The 19982-nt window shown below is 38.8% G+C and overlaps 1 protein-coding gene across 1 annotated transcript in view; it reads right to left on the reverse strand.

Annotated features, from left to right (window-relative positions):
- The window catches only part of MOSPD2 (motile sperm domain containing 2), a 61976-nt gene that overhangs the window by 18959 nt on the left and 23035 nt on the right, over positions 1-19982 (reverse strand). Inside the window, exons 5-7 of the mRNA XM_082717021.1 lie at positions 18706-18860; positions 15140-15200; positions 12419-12457 (exon numbers count right to left, since the gene is read on the reverse strand). Of these exons, the coding sequence (XP_082573147.1) occupies positions 12419-12457; positions 15140-15200; positions 18706-18860 (255 nt within the window). The remainder of the gene's footprint in view (positions 1-12418; positions 12458-15139; positions 15201-18705; positions 18861-19982) is intronic.

Here is a 19982-nt window from a genome sequence, read left to right on the forward strand (position 1 = left end):
TGTCAATGATCCCCACTACTAAGACTCCCAGACATGGAATCAAATAGCACTGTGGTTTGAGGAATAACTGCACAATAGAATGGAAAGAGTAATTTTTCCTTATACTCCTGATCAACCCCCAACCTGAAAAACCTTCCCAAATGGGAAGTCAACAAGAGAAGGAAGTAGCCTTCCTCATGGGTTTGAGCTAAACTCAGATTTCATCCGAACCCTAAGCTTCTCAGTCTTTCTCCCAAGCCCTGTGGCTTATATAACGGTGAGGATCTTATTTCTGGAATCTACAAGAATACACCACTATCAAACACAGCTGGTTAGTAATAACAATCTTGTTCTTTCATGCTATTCTAATTTATACTTAATTTCTTTAAACCTTGTTTCCATTCTGACATTCTGAACACATTTTAAAGAAATTAAAAGAATCCTGCATTAATTTGCAAAAGCATCAATGAAAAAAACGAGGAAATAAAACAGTATGATAAAAATTATATAGTGGTTCAGAAAACTGCATTTTTACTTTGGCTAATTATGCTTAAATTTTACATAAGATTTACATTTTCATTAATTTCAATTTTAAAAGTCTGTGCGTTGACATGTTGGAAGCTATGCTACTTGAATTAACCAAAGTGCTAAATCAGATTTTTTATAACAGCTTTGTTGAGATATAATTTACATATCATAAAACTCATCCTTTTAAAGTATGCCCATCAAAGGTTTTTAGTATATTCAGAGGGTTGTATAACCATCACCACGATCTAATTTTGGAACATGTTTCTAACACCAAAAGGAAGTCCCTGCCTATCAGCAAACTCTCCTTATCCTCCCTACTCCATTCCCTGGCAACCACTAATCTACTTTCTGGATTTGCCTATTTTGGGTATTCCACATAAATGCCATCATACCACATGTGGGGCCTTTTTACTGGCTTTGTTCACCCAGCATGCTTTCACGGGTCATCGATGATGTTGCATGTATCGGTATTTAATTCCTTTTTATGGCTGAATAATTTTCCCTTTTATGGATCTACAACGTTTGTTTATCCATTCATCAGCTGAGAAACATTTCAGCAGTTTCCACTTTTTACTGTTATGGCTGATACTGCTATGAACATCTGTGTACAAGTTTTTATGTAGACATATCTGTTCAATTCTCTTGGGAACATACTTACAAATGGAATTGCTGGATTATAAAGTAATTCTAACTTTTTGAGGAACTGCCAAACTCCTTTCCAGAGTGGCTGCACCATTTTACATTCTCACCAGTAACGTATGAGGATTCCAATTTCTCCATATCCTCAACACCTGTTACTGACTTTTTGATTACAGTCACCCTCGTTGGTATGAAGTAATATCTCATTTGGTTTTCACTTATAGTTCTCTAATAACTAATGATGTTGAGCATCTTTTTATGTGTTTATTGTCCATTTGCATATCGGGTTTGGAAAAATGCCTATTCTAATCTTTTGCCCCTTTTAATTGGGCCATTTGTCTTTTTATTGTTGTGCTGTAAAAGCTACTTATATATTCTAGATGTAAGTCCCCTATCAGATGCAGGATTTGTAAATATTTTATTCCATTCTGAGGCCTTGTCCTTTGGAGTACAAAATTTTAAATTTAATGAAGTCCAGTCTATCTGTTCTTTTGTTGCTTGTGCTTTTTTGGTGTCATATCAAGAAACCACTGCCTAATCCAAGGCCACAAATATTTACTCCTATGGTTTCTTCTTTATAATTCTAACCCTTACGTTCAGGTCTCTGATCCACTTCGAGCTTCTTTTTGCATATGAAGGGAGGCAGAGATCTAACTTCATTCTTTTGAATATGGATATTCAATTTTTTAAAAAGATTTATTTATTTATTTATTTGCCAGAGAGAGAGAGAGAGAGAGAGAGATCACAAGTAGGCAGAGAGGCAGGCAGAGAGAGAGAGGAAGGGAAGCAGGCTCCCTGCTGAGCAGAGAGCCTGATGCGGGACTTGATCCCAGGACCCCGAGATCATGACCTGAGCCGAAGGCAGCAGCTCAACCCACTGAGCCACCCAGGCGCCCCAGGATATTCAATTATTAAAGAGACTATTCTTTCTCAAGAGAGATCTTGGAAGACCAGTGGCAGAGTAGAAGAACCCTAAGGCTTGCCTCGTCCCACAAATACAACTAGATAACTATCAAATCATCCTAAAATGTCCCAGAAACCTCTCTGAAGACTGGTAGAACAAACTCCACAAGTAAAGGTAGAGAAGAAGCCACACTGAAGAAGGTAGGCAATACAGAGACTTGGCTTGGGAAAGAAACAGATTATGGCTGCCACAGTGGGGATGGAGCCTTGGTCATGGAGAAGGGCAAGAGACAGACTAGCACACAGGGACGCATGCGGGGACAACAAAACCCCCCTAGCAACTGGCTTGGAAAGCGAGAGGGTCTGAATTTCTCGAGTTCTTGCAATCAGTAAGACTTAAAGCCTAGAGTTTAATTTTTTTTTTAAGATTTTACTTATTTATTTGACAGAGAAAGACACTGCAAGAGAGGGAGCACAAGCAGGGGGAGTGGGCGAGGGAGAAGCAGGCTTCCCACAGAGCAGAGAGCCTGATCTGGGGCTCAATCCCAGAACCCTGGGATCATGACCTGAGCCAAAGGCAGATGCTTAATGACTGTGCCATGCAGGTGCCCCAAAGCCTAGAGTTTTAAATGTCAGTGTGCTTGGCTCTGGGAGAGCTCAGAGGACACTGGGGCTGCTCTTGGGGAGAAGGAAGGACCAACAGCCCACTGATACACAGTGTAGAAACAGAGATCTCAAGAACGCCCGGGGCACACAGTATGGAGGTTATTTGCTCACCTTGGGAGCAAGTCCCAGACAGGCAGCATTCATGGAGAGACCCCTCAGGTAACAAAGAAACTGGCTGATACTATTTCACTTGCCCACCCCTCAGCATAAGCCCAGGGCCACCTGCAGGAACCAGCATAGCAGGGACACCTGCTACCTAACTTGCTTACACCTAAGCTCTTCCACACCCATACGCTCTAGAAGAAAGGCCCTTCCCAGTCACAGCTGCCTTAGCCCCAGGTCTGCAGGCTCCCTCCCCGAGAAGACTGGCCCAAACCCTTGCCAACACTGCATCTCCTGACCCAGGAGTTTTGTGAGGCCTCAGATCCTGTGGCAGCACCAACAGGTCTCACTTCACAAACAGACCAGAGCATGACTAGTTACAATGGGCTACATTAAGGCCAGGCACCAAACACGGCCCATAGCAGGCAAAAAGAGCCTCTGCAGATGACTGGCCTGAAGGGTAAAGTGGACAGGACACAAGAGCGGAGCCCACACAGCACAAACTGGAGACACTCCCAGAAGTGCCAGACCCTGGGGAACAGGAGATACTATACAGCAGGCCACTGCAGGACCTCTTCTTCACAAAGCCATTACCCTCAAGAACAGGAGATGAAGCTGCCTCTCCTAACATACAGAAATGGGCATAGAGGACGTGGAAAAAAGGAGACAGAGGAATTTGCCCCAAATGAAGGACTAGGACAAGGCCCCGGCCAGAGATCTAAGTGAAACAGATACAAGTAACATGTCCAGTGGAGAATTTATTTTTATTTAATTATTTTTATTTTTTAAAAAGATTTATTTATTTTAGAGAGACAGTGTGAGCAAGGGTAGGGGCAGAGGGAGGGAGGGGGAGAGAGAGAGAGAGAGAATCCTAGCAGACTCCACGCCAAGCGTGGAACCCAACAAGGGGCTGGATCCCATGACCTTGAGGCCACAATCCAAGCAGAAACCAAGAGTCAGATGCTCAACTGACTGAGCCATCCAGGCGCCCCCAATGGAGAATTTAAAGCAATGATCACAAGGATACTCACTGGACTTAAGAAAAGAGTGGAAGGCATCCATGAGACCATTAACACAGAGATAAGGAATAACAAAGCAGAGACAAAGGGCTCAATAAACAAAATGAGAAACACACTTGACAGAAAGAAGTAAAGGAATGAATTAGTGACCTCGGACAGAAATGGAAAATAATCAAGATGAACAAAAGAGAGAAAAAAGAACTATGCAAAATGAGAACAGATTTAGGGAAGTCAGTGGCTCTATCAAACGTAGTAACATTCATATTACAGGAGTCCCAGAAGAAGAATAAAGAGGAAAAGGGGCAGAGAATTTATTTGAAGAAATAGTGGCTGAAAACTTTCCTAATCTGGAAGGAAAAAGATACCCAGATTCAGGTGGCACAGAGAACCCCTAACAAAATTAACAAAAGCAGATCCACATCAAGATATATTGTAGGGGGCACCTGGGTGGCTCAGTGGATTAAGCCGCTGCCTTTGGCTCAGGTCATGATCTCAGGGTCCTGGGATCGAGTCCCGCATCGGGCTCTCTGCTCAGCGGGGAGCCTGCTTCCTCCTCTCTCTCTCTCTGCCTGACTCTCTGCCTACTTGTAATCTCTCTCTGTCAAATAAATAAATAAATATTTTTTTAAAAAAAAAAGATATATTGTAGGGGTGCCTGGGTGGCTCTATCAGTTAAGCAGTCAACTCTTAGTTTTGGCTCAGGTCATGATCTCAGGGTCATGAGACTAAGCCCCACATCAGACTCTGCGCTTTGCAGAGGTGCCTGTCCCTCTCCCCCACTCTCAAATAAATAAAATCTTTAAGAAAAGACATATTTTTAATTAAGATGGCAAAATATGGTGATTAAAGAAAAAATATAAAAAGCAGCAAGACAAAAGAAGACAGTTACATACAAAGGGAACCCCATAAGGCTATCAGTGGATGTTCTAGCAGAAACTTTATAAGCCAGAAATGAATGGTATGATATATTCAAAATGCAAAATGGGAATAACCTGAAGGCAAGAATACTCTATCCAGCAAGGCTATCATTCAGAATAGAAGGAGAAATAAAGAGCTTCCCAGACAAAAACTAAAGGAGTCAAGACTACTAATAACCCAGCCCTGGGAGAAATATTAAAGGGGATCCTAAGTGGAAAGGAGAGACCAAAAGTGATAGTAAAAGGTAGGAAACAGTGAAGCAGTAAAAACAAGTATTTCTGTAAGAAATCAGTCAAGGAATGCACAAAATAAAATGATGTAAAATATGACACCCTACACTTAAAATGAGGGGATAAAGGAACAAAGAATGGGTTCAAACTTAAAAGACCATCAACTTAATACAGACTGCTACATGCAGAAAATGTTATTTACATATAAACATAATGGTAACCACAAATCAAAAACCACTAATGCAAAAGAATAAAGACAAAGAAATCCAAGTATATCACTAAAGAAAAGCAACAAACCATGAAAGACAAAAAAAGGATTGGAGAAAATCTTCAGAAGCAACCACAAAACAAGTAATAAAATGGCAATAAATACATATCTATCAGTAATTACTCTTATTAAATGGACTAAATGCTCCAATCTAAAGACAAAGGGTGACAGAATGAGTAAAGAGCATATGCTGCCTATAAGGGACTCATTTTAGATCTAAAGACACCTGCAGATTGAAAGTGAGGTGATGCAGAAATATTTATCATGCAAATGGTTGTCCAAAAAAAAAAAAAAAAAGCCAGAGTAGCAATACTTATATTGGACAAACTTGACTTTAAAACAAAGATTAACAAGAGACAAAGTAGGACACTAATCACAAAGGAGGAAATAACAATTGGTAGAAATAACAACTGGAAGAAATAACAATTGTAAATATTTATGCACCCAGCGTGGGAGCACCCAAATACACAAAAAAGTTAAGAAGAAACATAAAGGAACTAATTAATACAATAGTGTAAGACTTTAACACCTCTTTACATCAATGGACAGATCACTCAAACAGATAATAAACAAGGAAACAATGGCTTTGAGTGACACACTGGACCAGATGAATTGAACAGATATATTCAGAACATTCCATCCAAAGACAGCAGAATACACATTTTTTGTTAAATGCGCATGGAACAGTCTCCAGAACAGATCACATATTAGGCCACAAAACACGACTCAACAAATTTAAAAAGATCAAAGTCATATTATGCATTTTTTCTGACCACAATGCTATGAAACCAGAAGTCAACCACAAGAAAAAAATCTGGAAAGAGCACAAATACATGGAAGTCAAATAACATGATACTAAACAACGAATGGGTCAACCAAGAAATCAAAGAAACAAAGTATGTGGAAACAAATGAAAATGAAAACACAATGATTCAATACCACTGGGATGCAGCAGAAGCATTTCTAAGAGGGAAGTTTATAGCCATACAGGCCCACCTCAAGAAGCAAGAAAAAGTACAAATAAACAACCTGACCTTACACCTAAAGGAGCTAGAAAAAGAATAAACAAAACCTAAAACCAACAGAAGGAAGGAAATAATAAAGATCAGAGCAGAAACAAATGATATAGAAATTAAAGAAGCAGAACAGTCAATGAAGCCAGAAGCTGATTCTTGGAGAAAACCCATAAAATAGCCAGACTTATCAAAAAGAAAAGAGAAAGGACCCAAATAAATAAAATCACAAATAAAAGAGGAGAAATAACAACAAACACCACAGAAATAAACAATTGTAAGAGAATATTATAAAAACTACATGTCAACAAATTGGACATCCCAGAAGAACATGCCTAGAAACATATAAATGAACAAGCCTCAAACAGGAATAAAAATGTGAACAGACCAATTATCAGCAAAGAAATTGAATCAGTAATCAAAAACTCCCAATAAACAAAAGTCCAGGACCAGAAAGCTGCACAGGCAAATCCTACCAAACATTTAAAGAAGAGTTAATACATATTCTTCTCAACCTATTCCAAAAAACAGAAGAAAGAAAACTTCCAAATTCATCCTATGAAGCCAGTATTTCCCCAGATACCAAAACCAGATAAAGATACCACAAAAAAGAGAACTATAGTCCAATATCTCTGATGTACATAGATGCAAAAATCTCAACAAAACACTAGCAAACCAAATTCAACAATGCATTAAAAAAACCATTCACCACAATCAAGTGGGATTTATTCTTGGGTTGCAAGGGTGGTTCTATGTTTGCAAATCAATGAGATACATCAATAAGAGAAAAGAACAGAACCATGCGATCATTTCAATAGATGCAGGAGAAGTGCTTGACAAGGTACAACATCCATTCATGATAAAAATCCTCAGCACAGTAGGTTTAGAGAGAACACCTCAACATAATAAAGGCCATATTTGGAAACCCACAGCTAACATCATCTTCAGTGGGGAAGAGCCTTTTCCCTAAGGTTGGGAACAAGACAAGGATGTCCACTCTTACCACTTTTACTCGACACAGTACTAGAAGCCCTAGCCACATGCAATCAGACATCTAAAAGAAATAAAAGGCATCCAAAGTGGCAAGGAAAAAGTAAAACTTTCACTATTTGCAGATGACATGATACTACATGTAGAAAACCTGAAAGACTCCACAAAAACTGCTAGGACTAAGAAACGAATTCAGTAAAGTCGCAGGATACAAAATCAACATAGACAAATCTGTTGCAATTCATATACCAATAATGAATCAGCAGAAAGAGAAATTAAAGGTAACACTCCCATTTACAATTTACACCAAAAATAATATGATAACTAGGAAAAAGCTTAACCAAGGAGGTGAAAGACCTGTACCCTGAAAACTATAAAAACACTGATGGAAGAAATTAAAGACAACACAAAGAAATGGAAAGACATTCCATGCTCATGGACTGGAAGAAGAAATACTGTTAAAATGTCTATACTACCTAAAGCAATCTACACAATTAATGCAATCCCTAAACAAAGTACCAACAGCATTTTTCACAGAACTAGAACAAATACTACTACATTTGTGTGGATGACAAAAGGCCCCGAATAGCCAAAGCAATCTCAAAAAAGAAAAGCCAAAGGTGGAGGGCATCATAATTGCAGGCTTCAAGCTATATTACAAAAGATACGTGATCAAAACAGTAGAGTACTGGCATAAAAACACAAACACTACACAACAGAACAGAAAATTCAGAAATAAACCCACAATTATATGGTCAGAGTTAATCTTTGACAAACCAGGAAAGAATATCCCATGGGAAAAAGATGGTCTCCTCAACAAATGGTGCTGGGAAACATGCAGAAGAATGAAAGGGGATCACGTTCTAACACCACACACAAGAATAAATTCAAAATGGATTCAAGACTTAAATGTGAGACTTGGAAGCATAAGAATTCTAGAATAGAGTACAGGTAGTACCGTCTCTGACACTGTCTGTAACAACTTTTTTCTAGATAGGTCCCGCAGAGGCAAGGGAAAGAGAAGAAAAAATAAACCACTAAGACTACAGCCAAAAAAAAAAAAAAAAACTTCTTCAGAGTGAAGGAAACAATCAATAAAACTGAAAGGCAACGTAATGAATGGGAGAAGATATTTGCAAATGACATTATCTTTTTTTAAAGATTGGAGAGAGAGAGGGAGAGGGAGGAAGGAAGGGAAAGAATGTGTGACAGAACATGTTGGGGGAGGGGCAGCGGGAAAGGGAGAGGGAGAACTTCATGCAGACTCCCTGCTGAACATGGAGCCCAACTCGGGGCTTGATATCATGACCAGAGCTGAAATCAGGAGTTGGACACTTAATTGAGCCACCCAGGCACCCTGCAAATGATTATCTGATAAAGGGTTAGCATCCAAAATATATAAAGAACTTCTAAAACTCAACACCCCAAAAATAACTAAAAATGGGCAGAAGACACGAATAGACATTTCTCCAAAGAAGACATCCAGATGGCCAACTGACACATGAAAAGATGCCCATCATCACTCATCATCAGGGAAATGGAAATCAAAACTACAATGAGACATCACTTCAAACCCGTCAGATCAACAACACAAGAAACAAGAGGAGTTGGCGAGGATGCGTTAGAGAAGGAGAACCCTCATGCACCATTGGTGGGAATGAAAACGGGTGCAGCCACTGGAAAAAAAAAAACAGTATGGAGGTTTTTCAAAAGGTTAAAAATAAAACTACACTATGATCCAGCAACTGCACTACTGGGTATTTACCCAAAGAATACAAAATTGCTAATTCAACAGGATACATTCACCCTTATGTTGAGAGCAGCATTATTTACAACAGCCAAGTTATGGAAGCGGTCCAAGCGTCCATCAATTAACGAATGAATAGAGAACATGGGGCGCGCGCGAGCGCGCGCACACACCCCGGAATATTACACAGCCATGAGAAATAATGAAATCTTGCCATATGCAATGACATGGGTAGAGCTGGAAGAGTATTATGCTAAGTGAAGTGAGTCAGAGAAAGACAAATACTATATGATTTCACTCCTATGTGGAATTTAAGAAACAAATGAACAAAGGGGGAAAAAAAAAGAGTCAAATCAAGAAACATTCTTAATTATAGAGAACTGATGGTTACCAGAGGGGAGAGAGTGGGTTAAATAGGTGATGGGGATTAAGGTATGCACTTGTCATGATGAGCACTGCCTGATTAAAATAAAAACTGAAAGAAGACTGTTCTGTCTCCAGTAAAATGTCTTGGTACTATTGTCAAAAAAAAAGCAATTATGCATAAATATTAGGGGATCCCTGCTGAACATGGAGCCCAACTCGGGGCTTGATATCATGACCAGAGCTGAAATCAGGAGTTGGACACTTAATTGAGCCACCCAGGCACCCTGCAAATGATTATCTGATAAAGGGTTAGCATCCAAAATATATAAAGGTTACGATTACCAACACTATTTTACTGATCTATACATTTATCCTTATGTCTATACCACATCTTAATTACTATAGCTTTGTACTGAGTTTTGAAACTAAGAAGTGTCAGTTCTTTAATTTCATTGTTCTTTTTCAAGACTATCTTTACTACTCTTGGTCTCCTACACATCCATGTGCACTTAACAAGCTTGTCAATTTCTGTAAAAAAAAAAAAGCAGCTGGGATTTTGACAGGGACTGCAGTGAATTGGTAGATCAATTCAGGAAGTACTGCCATCTTAACCATATTTCGTCTTCCAGTCCATGAATAAGAGATGTCTGATTACCAAGGTCTTGAATTTCCTTCAATGGTGTTTTGTAGTTTTCAATGTATGAGTCTTGAACTTCTTTTATTAATTTTTAGTATTTTACTAAATTAGATTACTTAGTAATCTAAGTATGCTTTGTGATGCTATTATAGATGGATTTTTTTTTCCTAATTTCATTTTTGGATTATTCATTGCTAATGAATAGAAATATAGTTGAGTCTGTATATTGATTTGTATCATGCCATCTTGCTGAACTTACTAGTTCTTCTAATAGGGATTTTTTTTTTGATGTGTGTATTCCTTAAAATTGTCCATATACAAGACTATGTCACCTGGAAATATAAAAAGCATTACTTCTTTTCCAATATGGATGCCTTTTATTTCACTTTCTGGTCTAAGTGCCCTGGTAATGTAAGTGGTGAGAGCAGACTGCTCTGTCTCGTTCTTGATCTTGTGGGGGGGGAAATCATTCCTTCTTTCATTGCTATGTATGATGTTAGCTCTGAGTTTCCACAGATGCATGTTTTATATAAATGCCCTTTATCAGGCTGAGAAAGTTCTCTTCTATATATTCAAGAATTAACTCTACCCAAAGAGAGGTCTGCCCTTTGCCCTCAGCTTTTGGAAGGTCATCTTCAGGCCTGACAGGAGTGTCCTTGTTTCTCTGAGGGCCTCGGGTCACCCTAAATCACACTTCGGTCACACAGTATGAGTAGAACTCTGGAGTGAATGGAGACTGACCTCAAGCATGTGATTAATCAGTCAGGTCTACATACTGGGCCCTAATACAAACTCTGAACTGCGGGTCTGGGTGAGCTTCCCTGGTTGGCAATGCTGGGAAACGAATGTGTTCCACATTTGGTACTTCCCTGCACTCCATCCTCTGTTTTTCTTCCCTTGGCTAATTCAAATCCGAATCCTTTTCCTGCAGTAAACCTTAACTGTGAGTATTAACAGCTTTCAGTGAGGTCTATGAGTAATTCTAGTGGACTTGAGGGTGATTTGGGGAACCCCTTGAACTTACAGGTGTCAGAAGTGAGAGGAGTCTTGCGTGGACAACTGTGGTCTCCCTAACTCTGCAGATATTACAACACTTTACACCTTTTATTCCTAGTTTCTTGAGTGCTTTTATCATGGAAATGTACTAGGTTTTGTCAAATGCTTTTCCTGTGTCTGAGATGATCACGTGCTTTCTTTCCTCTAGTCTATGAATACGCTCAATCACATGGGTTGATTTTCATATCTTGAACCAACTTTGTATTCCTGAGATAAATCCTGCTTGGTCATGGTGTATAGTCCTTTTTATATGCTGCTAGGCTCAGTGAGTACTTTATTGTGGGTTGGTCCACCTGTATTCTTAAGGAACAATGGTCTCTAGTTTTCTTTTTCTGTGCTGTTACTAGAATATACTTGCCTCATGAGACAAGTTGGGGAGTGGTCCCTCTTCTATCTTTTGTAAGTTTGTCAAGGTTTGGTGTTGATTCTTCTTTATATGTTTGCTAGAATTTACTGGTGAAGTCATTTAGGCCTGGACTTTTCTTGTGGGAAGTTTTTTGATTACTAATTCAAGGTCTTTCATTATATTTCTATTCATATTTTTCTTGAATTATTTCTGTATATTGTCTTTCTAGGAAGTTGTCCATTTCATCTATATCATCTAAGTTCTTGGCATACAAACGTTTACAGTATTTCCTTATAATCCTTTTAATTTCTGTAAGGTCAGCAGTGATGTATCTTATTTCATTCCTGGTTTTCATCACTGGAATCTTTTTGTCCTTTATCGGCTTAGCTAAAGTTTTGTCAATTTTATTTAACTTTTCAAAGAACCAAGGTTTAGTTTCACTGGTTTTCTCTACTGCTTTCTATATAACAATTAACTCTGGCAAACACAAATAAAAATGTACATTCTGAAAATAACATTAAATGTATGATCATGTTAAAGCCGGTAGAGAGTGTTTTTCCACTCCTTCAATAATTTTTTTTTTTAACCAAAAAAATGTATCATGACTGTCTTATGGAAGGATAATGTGACTACAAAGATTTGGAGTAAATTTTAGATTCATCCCACCTTCCTCAACACCAGAAGCCCTTGAGAAAATCTAGCCAATGCCTACGTTCTGTGACATGGCCATCTGTGGGCGACAAGCTAAGGCATCCAGCTCTAGTTGTACCTGAATGGGCTGAACATCTTGACACTGTTTTCAGAGAAGGCTAATGCATGTCCTGTCCAGAACCAGGGGTAGAATGTCAACTGGGTTTGCTTAGGAACAGCCTTTGAGTGTTCTAGCTCCAGCCTCTTAAGAGGACACACCAAGCACAACATAAACATTTTTTTAAACCACCACAGAAATAGGACTAAATTGGAAAAAAGGAATCCGATTTTGTTTTAGCAAATTATAAGTAATACACTCACCATTCATTATCCAAGGCATATCAAAGATCACCATTTTTGCTGAAAGACAAAAAAAGTTCATTGAATGTGATTTAGTACAATATAGTAGTATCACACTTATACCTGGTCTAGAAAAAGCTGGTGATCTAAAACTAACTCAAAACTGAGCTAGTTGACTCCGTTCTAATTCGGTGAAGTGTGAGTGGTGCTTGAACCAAATTAACTTCTCACACTGATGAGGGGCCCAACCAGAGCAGCTTTTTGGAAATGACCACTGCCTTATCACTGTCCTTTGGCAAACAGCCTATTCTCTTTTTCAATTATTGCTTTTGCCATTTGCAGAAAGGTACAAAAGAAAACAGTTAAATGGGTAAGTGGTGTCTTTGAATGTGGCATGTCATATTAGTGCTGAAGCTCCATGAACTTTAAAATGATTTCAATGTCTCTATGTTAATTGAATTTAAATATAAAAAATTTAAAAAATGATTTCAATGTCTAATTTATTGGTTTTGATCATTTTCTAGAGATTATATTGTTAAACCACTCGCATATTTTCCCCTGATCCCAACTTTAATACACTATTATGTTTTTAAGAAACAGAATTTATACTTTTCTTCATACTACAAGCCCCAGGAAGACAATAATTCCCAAGTATACAGAAGTATTATTTGCATATTTAGATGAAGACTTGAATAGCCCTATTAACAATTATGAGAAAGAACCAGAAATCACAAAGGAAGTTTTGATATCCAGTTCATTGTTCTACTCCAAATGAATCAAAATGTAATTTCATTCTGCCCTGAGCAGAGAACCTCCTAGAATGATTATATTAATGTAGGGCAAATAAAGTATGCATAAGAAACAAGGTATCTTCACAGAGGTAGCCTGGTGCTTAAGGCCTCAGTTTTCATCTATGATATGCCTAAAAAGATGTGGACTTAAGGTTTTATGAAATAATGGTTGTTTCATGACAGATTCTGAAGCAAAATCAGTTTAAGATTCTACAAATTTAATGTCTGCAAAACTGCATTATGTAGGCAGGATATAGTCACATGACTTCTAGTTCACTGGAATGAATAGGGTTCTAATTCATCTTTATATAGACCCATGAATGTATTAATAGTTCTCTCAAAAGAATCTTAGATATGTTTTATAAGGTAATAATGATATCTATAGTAGTTATAAATGGCTCTTCACAAACTTTTAGATATTTCAATAAACAAGTGGATATTTTATTTTCATTTCGTATATAAAAGGAACAAGCTAGTAATAAGGGGTTGAGATTCCCTACTGGCCACTTGACTGGTACTATAAAACTTAATGAATCAGGGTACATGGTGGATCCAGGATGAATTCAGAAGAACAGTGGATCCTCCAGGTTTCCCAACCAGACATTCTCTTTACCTAAAAAGGTTCATGAGTACGCCCTCTGAAGACATGAGAGCACAGGGGTAGCAAATGCACTGATTCTTGAAATCCATCATGCGTGCTCTCTATTCCTTACTTCACATGAATAATAATGTAAAAGCATGCTAAAGTAAGAGGAGTTAGGGATTTTAAGCTTTAATATCACCCAAGTCAGGAGTCTGAAAAGACCCTAATTGTGGTATTGGCCAGGGCTGTGCCCAGGCGGACCTGTGAGTTTCCATTTTCTGATATCCCTGTTGTCTTTTTTCACTTTTAGTCCACTGGAGTTAAAATATATGACTTTTTCTATGTGGGACAGCATCTTGACTTCTCCACTGGGAAACCATCATATAAATCCAATAAATCAAAAATGAATACGTAAGATTTAGGAGTTCTTCATTCAGGTAATTAATGCAAGAATCAATTAAAAATAAGCTCTAAGGGGCGCCTGGGTGGCTCAGTCGTTAAGTGTCTGTCTTTGGCTCAGGTCATGATCCCAGAATCCTGGGATCGAGCCCTGCATCAGGCTCCCTGCTCAGTGGAAGCCCGCTTCTGCCTCTCTCACTCCCCCTGCTTGTGTTCCCTCTTGCTGTGTCTCTGTCAAATAAATAAATAAAATCTTAAAAAAAAAAAAAAGCTCTAAATGCCAGATTTAAATGTAGTATATGCTAGTCTAATTTTTTTAAAAGATTTTATTTATTTATTTGAGAGAGTGTGTGTGCATGTGCAGGGGGAGGGCAGAGGGAGAGGGAGAAGCAGACTCCCCATTGAGCAGGAAGCTTGATGTGGGACTCGATCCCAGGACCCTGGGATCATGACCTGAGCCAAAGGCAAATGCTTAACCCACTGAGCTACCCAGGCACCCAAGTCTAATGTTTTCTTAATGACAATTTTAAAATAACAATTAGTAACACAGTTTATTTTATATATGAGTACTGCTTACCACAAGGCATATTTTATCAATACTGCTTTCCTGTTTCTTCCATGGAAGAACTTAAGAAGTTCCATATAATAAATATTATTTTAAATGAGTTGAGTAAAAATGGAATAATCTTCGAAATAAAGGTATTTTTATGTACTTGTATGTGTGTGTGTATTAAAGGATGCCATCGATGCAGTTTAGAACTTAACTTCTTAAAACTATAAAGGACAAGGATTATGAAAAATTTCCTTTATAGCTACTAGGTTAACACTCTTAAACTTATATGCACCCATTTAAGCTCCTCATCAGAAAATAACACTTCATGAATTAAAGTCTATAATAATATAAAGCAATCTCAGCCATTGCTTATAGCTTCTATATATTGTATTTTTATGAAGGAGTAAGTTACTTACAGAGGTATTTAGGATAATAAACCTTAAAGCAGTTGATGATAAAGCGTACAAAGTCCATGTCCTAAAACAAAGATTATACATTTAAATCTTTAAGACTATGTACATTAGAGAATTTTATATTGCACATTTCTAAAGGTGATAAACTATTAAATACAAATGAGACAATTCTTTAAAAAATAAGCTCATATTTAAATACCTCTCTATATTGCCAGGGATTAAAGTTTTAAGTCATTAAGCTACTTACAACAATCAGTCCTAAAATCAAGTAAAAGAAATCAGATGCTTAAACATCATTCCGTTACCTCTAACTAGTGAGATAACTTTAGGCTGCTTAAGTAACATGACATTACAAAGTGGAGCTAAGAGCAATGCCTATAGAGAAATTCTAAAAATCTGTTAAACAGTTGAGGAATTACTGAAACATGTATACAGTTTCCAATCTCACTACTTGGAATGATAATACATGTAACATCAATCCTGGTATACTTGCTTTTGAAACATGATTTCTACAACTTGTAACAGTTACGATAAAGTATGTTTTATCAATCTTTTCCGCAACATCTAATCTGAACATACTGGTGTGCTGTATCTACTTCACTTTTAGCTTCTTCCCTCTTATTTAGGGACCTCGAATTAGGGTAAGAATTTTTTAGTTTGTATCTGAGTGTTGTTCATTGAGCCCAATTCCTGGGAAACTTTATGAACATAACTATCTGTTGGTTCTACCGCACTGAACACAGCAAAATGAAATTAGGTTATGAGGGTCACTATTCATTCACATGGATCATTTCACTCCCTGTTACTCCATGGCTGCAAGCCGATTTACTAATCCTGATCAGCCGTCTTATACGGACTGTAGGATGAAAGATAATCATGCAAACTTAAACCCATCAATTACTGAAAGGTGAGTTGTCCAGAGATGAATCTATAAAGTCATTTCCAGGACACGAGTTGAGCATCTTTAATTTCAGTAAACTGAAAGTAAGCATCCTTAATTGTCTTAAGTATTTTTAATGGAATAAATCCTAGCATATAATAGTACCTTTACAACTAATCATTATATCCACTGTGCACCGAGTTTAATAATTTAAGAGTCAAAGAAATATCTCATAATATCTAGATGTATAAAAATTTGGTTACTCAGTATAAGATCTGTGGTCCCCAGAGACTTTGCCCAAAAAGTCTTCATCCAATATTCTTGTTTTCATCATTTAACTGAATAGCCTTACTTATCAAATCCCACGTTACTGCTAATTCAAGTGGGTTTGATAGGATACCACTGGTTTTAAGTATATCAGTGGGTACTACAAGAAAAAGCTCCATGAAACCTATTGCTGTGCAATCTGTGAGGATGTCTTCAAGGACTACTTAGTATAATGTTAAATGTCCTCCCTTTGGGGACACATGAAATACTTTTCTCTCTAGTTCAAGTATCAGGAATGAATAAAGTTCTCTTAAGATATTGGTTTTAAAGTATGGCCACTGAAATAATTTGAAATGATTCCATTTCTTTCAGGCCAGCAGATGAAAGATTGGACTCCAATTAGTGGCCGAACTCTTAACAAACAGCTTTTAAATTTTTTTTGCCTTACAATTCTGCATACTATTTAGAAGCCAACTTAAATCCTCTGTGAATCATGAGGGAGTCATATATAAAAATAACTCAATTAGGATTCAGTATTTTAAAACATTAATAATGATTTAAATACTTAGTAATGCAAATAACCTTATTTATAAATTAAAGATAAAGAGACAGCATATAAGTAGTTTGAAAAAAAAAAAATCAGACCGTTCAAGTCAATTCCTTGCCCCTATGTTTGGCAATAAAAAACATTAGCATTTGTTTATGATTCCAGGTTAATAATTAGAAACTATCATATACAAAGGATGACAGAATCATGATTTTTATGGAATACCTATTTATCTAGGTATTTTGATTTAGACTTTGGGTATAAAACAATTTACTCTGTATTTACAACTCACTGAAATGGAAACAAGATTGAAAAGATCCAGGGTAATGGACTCCTAAAATATACTTAGAGATAAAGATGAAAATAAAAATGTGTGCTTCCACCACCCAAAATAACCTCTTGTTCTGTCTAGGTTGTTGCTGTTGTTTTTGTTGATGTTTAAGAGTTCCTTTTTTGGAGGCTAGGTATCACTAGCATAGAACCCTGTCCCCTTTTTCACTATTCATTTTTATTTTTTAAATTTTTTAATTTTTTTGATGCAGTGTTCCATGATTCATTGTTTGCATAAAACACCGAGTGCTGCTCTTTATTCATCTAAAAAAAAGGTATTTTCCAGTATTACTAGCACTTATTTATAAACATCATTTTATATAGCTACATATACTCTACCAATTAATACACCATAATTTACCATTTGGCCATGCTGACATGTACGTTTTTTCTAAGTTTTCCCGATCTTATTTTTAAAAGTTTTTTTTCCAAGTTTTCACTATTTTATAAATGATACTCTGAAAAAAACGCTTGGCACACAATGCTTTTTTCTGTACTCTGGATTGTTTCTTTAAAAGAGATTTCCAGAACTTCATTACCAGGTCAACGAATATGGATTCGGACACCTTAAGATTCTTAACATATGTTGCCGAGCGGCTCTGCAAAAAGGTTTCATTACTGCCCCAGGCAGGTGCGTGAAGGCCACTTCACTGCCACCAGAAGTAGCTAAGGTCTGACTGTAAGAGACAACAGCTGTAATCAGTGCGCCAAAGGATCCCCATCGCTGCTGAGGAGTCTGTAGTTACTGAGGTCATGAGGGCCCAAATTAAAGTCTGCTGGGTTTTCCTTATTTTTTAAGCTGGACAAAATCACCTGAAGAAAGCTGGTTTCCAGTACTAACCAAATCAAGCAAACAAAAATCACCCAAAAAATGACCAAGTGGGGGCACCTGGGAGGCTCAGTGGGTTAAAGCCTCTGCCTTTGGCTCAGGCCATGATCCCGGGATCCTGGGATCGAGTCCCGCATCGGGCTCTCTGCTCAGCGGGGAGCCTGCTTCCTCCTCTCTCTCTGCCTGACTCTCTGCCTGCTTGTGGTCTCTGTCTGTCAAATAAATAAATAAAATCTTTAAAAAAAAAAAGACCAAGTGCCGTAGGTGCAGAAATCAGGCGAACATCTCATGATTGCCAAACACGGTAGGTATGAGTCTAACGGTACTACAGAGAGCAGGCATCACTTCCCCGAGTGTTTCCTGAGCCACTACTCTGTGCCAGGCACGGGGCTAGGTGCTGCGGGATATTAGTTCTGACAGAAGAGTTCAGTGTTACCACAGCTACTCATTACCCTGCCTGCTTCCACGGTCCACACTGACATTTTGTATGTCACATGAAGAACATTTCTAGGAAACACACAGTTATCCATGCCAACTACCGAAGCAAATTTCTTTCTTTGCAATCCTATCTGATGTCCGACTTGACTCCCAATACACAAGGAAAACAAATCCCAAGCAGACCTTGGTCAGCTCAAACATACAGCAGTATTTGGTTGGGAGGAGGGCCGGGAAGGACATGACGATCAATAATGCTTGCGAATTAAAGAAATGCTTACTATGCTATTTATGCCAGTTTCTGACAGGTCGAACATCACTGTTACGGGTTTCCCATTTTCTCTTTTAGCATAACGTTCCAGCCAGAATGCGATAAGCTTCTTTTTGTCCAACATGGTTTTATGGTCTTTTACGTGATACTTCACCCTGATCCAGACTTTTATCAGAACACAGGATAAAAATAAGAAAAATATCTGTCATTAGAGTATGATTATACACACAGACCATTCCTTTCCCTTGACATTTTTCTTCATTTACAATTCATTTGCTTGCTCAGAATAAAAACATCTCTTCCTTCTTTTAAATAAGAAATCGTGTGCACGTGGGAACTGAGAGAGGGGTAGAAGGGGAAAAGTCTTCTCCCCCACCCTGGAAAAGAAGCAAACTTCTCTAGTGAGTAAGAGGGAAAAGAAAATACAGGTGAACAAACAATATTTGGTAATAACCTATCAGTACTGTTCACTGTGCGTGACCAGAAAGCAAGCCAGAGGTTCTGAGAAGACCAGAACAACATCCCATGCGGAGAAGCAGCCCGGACAGAGGCACGAGAGTGGCACGAGTCTGGGCGGGCAGACTGCCACAAAGCGCAGCGCAGGGCACCTAGGGCAAAATGTGGCCAGTGCTGAGACAAGAAGCTCAAGAGACAAGGGCTGGGCTGGAAAGAATCCAAGTCCTACGCTAAGGTGTGCTCTTCCTACTTCAGACATCCCTCGGGGGCAGCAGCACGGACGGGAGAAAGGAAGAGGCGAAGAAGGAAACCCAACAGGCTGTGCCCCGGGAAGGCCGTTAGCGTCTGACCTAAGGAAGTGATGACCGAAGCGGGGAAGGGGCTCCACTGAAGCTGTGGCGGGAGAGGAGGTGCGGAAGGGACAGAGGCTGTGGGCCTGAGCGGAGTGGCGCAGAAGGAGGGCCGGCGGTGGATGCGGCCCCGTGGGGCTTTGGTGGGGAAGGTGGCCGGCAATCAGTCCAGTGGGACCGGTCAAGAGGGTAGCGGGGTATATAGATGCACGTCCCCTGGGAACCGTGTGGAGTCATCACCGTCTGTGGGGAGGCAAGGTCCTTGAGATCCCCCAAGGGGATCCTATCAGCTGGGAAGCAAGCCAAGAAAGGAAGGAAGCCTGGGAAGCGCATGTAAGGGACGGGGAACAAGAGGAAAGATGGGAATGAAGACTGGAGACTGGGACAGAGAGCCGGTGGCAGCGGGAAATGCTGGGAGAGCGCTGCTCAAATGGGAACGGAGCACAAGCTGCAGAGCGGGCGGGCAGGCCGGCAAGCGCTC

Source organism: Mustela nivalis (assembly GCF_964662115.1).
Source record: "Mustela nivalis genome assembly, chromosome: X".
In the NCBI taxonomy this organism is placed as follows: domain Eukaryota; kingdom Metazoa; phylum Chordata; class Mammalia; order Carnivora; family Mustelidae; genus Mustela; species Mustela nivalis.